The sequence below is a fragment of the Geospiza fortis genome, unplaced genomic scaffold (genome assembly GCF_000277835.1).
Source record: "Geospiza fortis unplaced genomic scaffold, GeoFor_1.0 scaffold215, whole genome shotgun sequence".
In the NCBI taxonomy this organism is placed as follows: Eukaryota; Metazoa; Chordata; class Aves; order Passeriformes; family Thraupidae; genus Geospiza; species Geospiza fortis.
The window spans coordinates 625,910-631,893 of NW_005054573.1; the positions used below are offsets into that span (position 1 = coordinate 625,910).

General features: G+C 49.5%; 1 protein-coding gene across 1 annotated transcript; it reads right to left on the minus strand.

Moving 5' to 3' along the window:
• Positions 1-3,499: 3,499 nt before the first annotated feature.
• On the minus strand, positions 3,500-5,227 carry LOC102037127 (endonuclease domain-containing 1 protein-like). The gene is made up of 2 exons (XM_005429758.1): positions 4,943-5,227; positions 3,500-4,045 (listed from the first exon to the last, which is right to left on the minus strand). The coding sequence occupies exons 1-2, from the start codon at positions 5,225-5,227 to the stop codon at positions 3,500-3,502; spliced, it is 831 nt and encodes a 276-aa protein (XP_005429815.1).
• Between the last annotated feature and the right edge of the window lie 757 nt (positions 5,228-5,984).

Below are 5,984 nucleotides of genomic sequence, written 5' to 3' on the forward strand. Positions count from 1 at the left end.
GTCCAGGGGAATGCTTCCACAGCCTCCCCCCTCATCCTCTGGGCCGGTCATCTGGTCATCAAAAGGAGATGAGGTTCACTATTGTGTTTTTATTTTCTTTTCTTTGTTGTCAGGATTGGAACGAAATGTGCAGGAGAGAGTGTTTCTCATGTTTGGTCTTCAGTGTTTATTATTAATTCTTATCTGTGTTACAGCCTTAAAAAGTGTGAGTTCTATGGCATTCAACTAACAAGGTACAAAATGGCCCACTATCTTTCTCAACAAGGTCTTTTAAGGCTGAAGTGTGCAATAAGGAATGACACCTAAAGTATTTTTACTTTTAATGCAATAACTAATCACTCAATGTCCACAATGCAGACTTTTCTAACCAATTACTTAATGCTACACAAACCCATGAAGAAGAAGGTGAAGAACAACAACCAGCCAGTGCCCAAAAACCTCCCTTTTGCTTTATATATATTGCTATATTCAAAAATGTTAAACCCTAAGTTTTTCACCCTTTGCTAATACATACTTCTATTCAAACTATGCACCTATAATTTCAGGGTTATCAATCAATTTTGGAAGCCTTCTCCACAGCCTCAGGTCAAATTCAGTGTTCCCTGGAGGGTCTATGCCTTTCAACACAGAAAGTTTAAAATTCTCAGCATCCAGGCTTCCAAGAGTTTGCTAGGCAGGACCTGCCTTTCCTAAAGCCCCGCTGGCTGGGACTGATGCCTTGGTTCTCCTGGATGTGCCCTGTGATCACACTGAGGACAATCTGCTCCAAAACCCTTCTGGGAAGCAACGTTAGGTGCACACATCTGTAGTTCCCCAGATTCTTCTTCCAGCCCTTCTTGTGAATGGGTGTCACAATGGCCAAACTCCAGGCATGTGGGACCTCCCCAGTGACCCAGCACTGATAGAACTGATGGAGAGCAACAGTTCTCATATGAAATAGGGCAGAGTCCAAGCTGATCCTTTTCTCTCTTGGGCTTCCCAGGTATTTCACAAGCTTGCTGTGGGTGGCAGGGCATTTCTGATTACTGCCAGGGCTGAAGGTCCTGGGAAGGGCCTGGGCAGTTGACAGAGGTGATACTGATGGGGTTGGTGTGTTGGTTTTGCACAGGCTGGATTTTGGGAGTGGGGGCGCCACAGAGGTGGCTTCTATGAAGCACTGCTAGAAGCTTCCACCATGTCTGGCAGATCCAGCCCCTGATGGCTCTGAAGAAGGACATGCTGCTGGCCACAGCTGGGCCAATTAGCGATGTTTGCAAAACACCTGCAATAAGATATTTAAGAAGAAAATCAAAGAAAAGTGGGACATGCTGTTTGAATTCCAGCCAGAGAAGAGGAGGAGGTGAGAACATACAAGGGAACAGAAAGGAGGCACCAACAGGCACCAGGGTCTGCATGCCAGTGAAGTTTTGGGAGGACTGTGTGCCTGTGGTAGGGACTCCTGTTGCAGCAGTTTTGCTTGGAGTGCTGCTTCTGAGAGTGGAGCCACACTGGAGAAGTTCAAGGAGAACTGTCTCCTGTGGGAGGGACCACACGGTGCAGAAGAGGAGAGACTCCTCTCCCTAAGAATCAGTAGAAGTGTGTTTGACCAAAGTTGGCTTAAACAAACTGGTTGAGTCCTGTTCTTCCTTTTGTCTCTGTTAACCTGGGACTGATGTCTTAAACAAAGTGGGGTTTAGCCAGAATGAGGGAGAAGGCCAAGAAGAAGCAGATCTGGTGGAGGTGGGGCAAATTCCTCCTTTCTGATGGGGCCCAACTGACAGAACTAAGCAGGGCCAGCAGTAGTCACATCATTAGAAGGGACCATTAACCATCCAAGACCCCAAAGTGTCTCCAACACCACAGTGCTGCATGATTCAGTGTAAAACCCCTCCCAGGGGAAAAGTGGTGCAATCCCACACAGTCCTGAACTCAAAGAACCCATAGAAATCTTCAATGCAAAGCCCCCCACCCCAAAGGATCAAGAGTGAGGACATCAAAGTTGGGAGTGTCCTTCCTGAATCCCTGGGGATATCTTGTATGAGCTGTTGGCACCCTGGCCCACTTTGTTCATGCCCATTCACAGGAGAATAACTGGTGTCTGGTGCTGACACTTGTGTGGGTGTTCTGGCATCCTCTGATTGCATTTGCACACCCAATGTCCTGCAAGGATGCTCTGGGCACTGTGGCTTTACTGGTGGGTGTAGAAATTTCACTGAGAAGCAAATTGTGGTTTATAGAAGACATGACCCTGCAATCCAGCACTGCAGCAAATCACTTTTATTGTAAGCTCTTGCAAACTCCATGATGGGGCACACATTGATCTTTGACAACCATTGAATACATTTCCCCAAATCAGTTTCCCATCAATCTGCAGAGAAGCTTCAGAAGCAGAGCAGAGAATGAAGGTGTGCAAGGAGTGCAGCACAGGAATTCAGCTTTGGCTGCTCCAAGCTCTCCATGGATCTGATGCCAAAGCCTGCCTGTCTGATACAACAGCTGCTGCTCTCAAGGTGCACTTTCAAAAGCAAGCAAACAAAAGCATGTGCCAGGATCACAGAATCACTGAATTGTTGTGTTTTGGAGGGACTTCTCAGGATCTTCTAGTCCAGACTCCAGGCTGCAGCAGGATCAGCTAGCGCAGGTTGTCCAGAATCATATATTGTTGGGCTTTGGGTATCTCCAGACATGGACATCTCCAGACAGGATCTCTGGACAACCTGAGGCACCCTGGTGTCACAGCCTGGCTAAGGAGGCGAGGGACAAGCCAGCTGCACACTCTTGGGGACAGCTGAGGAGGAGAGGACTCGTTCCTGAGAGCTCTCTCCTGACATGGGCAGCAAAGCAAAGCAGCTGGAGGCTCTGCCCACATCTTTGTGCCTTTGAGCAGAGCAGGAGGTGCCCTGAGGGACAGAGCTGGAAACACAGCAGAGAAGGAAGCAGCACAGCCTCTGCACAGGACATTTGTCCCCCTCTACTCTGCTGTGCTCAGACCCCACCTGCAGTGCTGCCTCCAGCTCTGGGCCCACAGCACAAGAAGGATACAAAGCTGTTGGAGTGCAGTCCAGTGGAAGCCGTGAAGGTGCTCTGAGGGCTGGAGCATGTCTGCTCTGGAGAGAGGGTGAGAGAGCTGGGGATGTTCAGCCTGGAGAAGAGTGCTGAGAGTCCCGTACCTCAAGGATCTCCAAGAGGCCTGGAGAGGGTCTTTGGGCAAGGGTATGGAGTGACAGGACAAGAGGGAATGGTTTCACACTGATGGAGGGCAGGGTTAGATGGGATGTTATAAAGAAGTGAATTACCCTGAGCAGGCTGTGGTATGAGTAAAAATTACCCAGAGCTGTTTTGACTGCCCCATCCCTGGAGGGCTTCAAGGCCAGGCTGGGGACGGCTTGGGACAAACTGGTGCAGGTAGGTGAGAATGAGATGATCTTTAAGGCTTTAAGGTCCCATCAAAACCAACCCATTCTGAGATTCTGTGACATGTGGTAAAGCCAGCTAACCTTTTCCATTGAGGATGTGAGCCTTATTGCCGGGGACAGGCATTGTCAAACAGAGTAACCGGTCCACCGTAGAGCTCAGTCAGCCTCTCCTCCAGCTTCCCCAGGCTGAGGTTCTCCACCTGGTTCTTGTCGTTCTCAGCAATGGCCCCCCAAGCACTTGTGGGCTTTGTGCCCACCAGGCAGCAGGCAGCTGACCAGATGTGGCTGGGTCTGTTCACCCTCCCTTCAGCGATGTCAGTGCTCCCAGGCACAGCACCCGTGATCACATAGGTGATTGTGCAGTCCTTGGTCTGTTGGGGCATTGTTTTAGACTCATAGATGTTCCACTGGCCCTTGTGGAGAACGCTGTCCTGGGGCACTACGTTGGTCAGGCTGAAGGTAGCCATCTTGCTCTCTCGACTCTCCATATGGCCACTGGGATTCAAACAGCCAAGGTCCAAATCCTTCAGTCCTTTGTAGTCATCAAGGACAGCCTGGCTCTCTTCAATTTGTTCTAAGGTGAAATGATGTTGAGCAATGAGGTCCGACTCTCTTCCCATGTCTTCAAGATCTACCTTCTCATCTATGAGCTGGACAGGAAAAAAGAAAGAGGTGTTAGAATGGGGAATGGGAGTAATGGAGAAGATTTCCCTGGAGCAGAAGTCTCTGATGGCCAGGATCCCATTTTTTTCATCTCAGTGCAGGAAAATGTATGAATCTGAGAGAAATCATACACATGACGAACCGACATGAACACAAGAGCTTTAAAAAGCAAGCAGCTCAGAATCTGGCTGCTCTCAGTTTGACTTGTGACCTTGGTGATCCGGTCTGCAGTGTGTCCTGAGAGCATGGATGCATGAGAGGAGGAGCATTTCCCACTCCTAGGATTGAAAGGTGACTTTGGTGATTCACCTCCCCTGCCAAATCTGCTTCCCTTTCCTCCTGTCTCCACAGTCCAGATCTGCCCAGGGTTCTCCCTGGATCCCCTCACGCCACGCTGCGATTCTGTGATTCTGTGATTTTATGTGGGGTTGCTACAGGTGTAGCCCAGTCCCGGAACACCAGATGTTGTCTCCTGTAACCTCATACACAGGGAGAAGTGTCAGGAAATCAGTCCTGGGGCTGAGGTTTCTATGGGAAGACTAAGGTTCATTCAAGGATGAACAGTTCTGCTCAGTAAGCAAGAAGACCTCAATTGAAGTGGAATCTGTTACAGCAGTGCTGGGAATGTGTCTCAGAGCTGATCTGGGCCAGGGAGAATTTTCTGCAGCATCACTGCAAAGAACTTACAAAAGATCAGCCTCTGAGAGGAGCCTGTAATCTGAAAGGAGTCCTGGGGAAACTAAATACTCCAAAAATGCCTTTGGAGAAAGTTAATAAAATCAAAGATATTTGGGGTGGTCTGGGTCCAAGGTCCAGGAGAAGTGGTAATTCAAATGCTCATCTCTCAGTGTCTGGAGGGTGATGTGTGTAAGAGGGACACTCACCTGGGGCTCAACCATCCACCACTCTGGAGGTTTCTCGGTAGATCTAGGCCTGTATTTGTAAGCAGAGTACACTGGAATTCTCCTGTCTCTGTCGTACAGGGTGGCATAGTGATACGAGTTCCTGAAGTGCTGACAGATCCAGGCTGGGTTCTTTGGATTCAGGGCATTATTTGGGGGAACCCGTGCATAGAAGAACTGATTACAACTCCCAAAGGGTGTCTCCACCTTGCTGTGTCCCAGCCAGTGGCAGCTGGCCAACACCTGCAGCAGCAGCAGCCCCAGCATGGTGGCAGGATTTCACTGGAGGGCTCTTGCTCCCCTGGAAGGCAAATGCAGAGGAAGGGACTATGAGAGACTAAGGGGAGGGTAACTTCTGTCCTCCTGGATATGGAAAAATCATCAATGCTATAGGGTTGTGCAGGGAGATGACTGGGGATAAAAGGATAGTGGTAGGCAAGTTACAGGAGAAAATGCAGTTGCTCCTCCCGGGATGAAATACAGTCAGCATACCTGGCCTCCCACACACAAGGAGGACTATATCTAAGGTGGGCCTAAACAGCAGGTGGAGTGGAGATACCATGGCCAGGCTCTGTCAAAACCCTTGCAGAGGAGAGGCCAGGCTCTGTCAAAATCCTTGGTGGCATTTTCTAGCTGATAATCTGCATGACAACTGAAAACCATGGAAGTCAAATGAAGATGTCCAAGAACAGCAATGCTGCTCTTCCTACAGCTCTCTGGCCCCATCCAGGTTCACACAGACACTCAGCTCTTCCAGTCAGAGCCAATACTGAACCCCAAATCATCCACCTGGGCTCCTGCCTCTCAGCTGACATTGGCCCATGGGTGTCCTGCTGCTCACCTTGCATTTCCACGTTATCCAACCCCAGACTCTGAACATGCAGACACATGCAGAGAGCAAATGAAGGGGCCAAGCAGATGGCAGCAGCAAGCATGAGGGATAACACCTCTATCTTATCAGCACAATGGCTGCTGCAATGCAAGCCCTGAGGGGCAGCTCTTGCCCTGTTTGCTTGGGATTCCT

Coding starts and splice junctions, on each gene's coding strand:
- LOC102037127 (XM_005429758.1), bottom strand. CDS start 5,227: ATGCTGGGGCTGCTGCTGCTGCAGGTGTTGGCCAGCTGCCACTGGCTG. Junction 4,046..4,942: donor GGTGGATGGTTGAGCCCCAG/GTGAGTGTCCCT, acceptor TTTCCTGTCCAG/CTCATAGATGAGAAGGTAGA.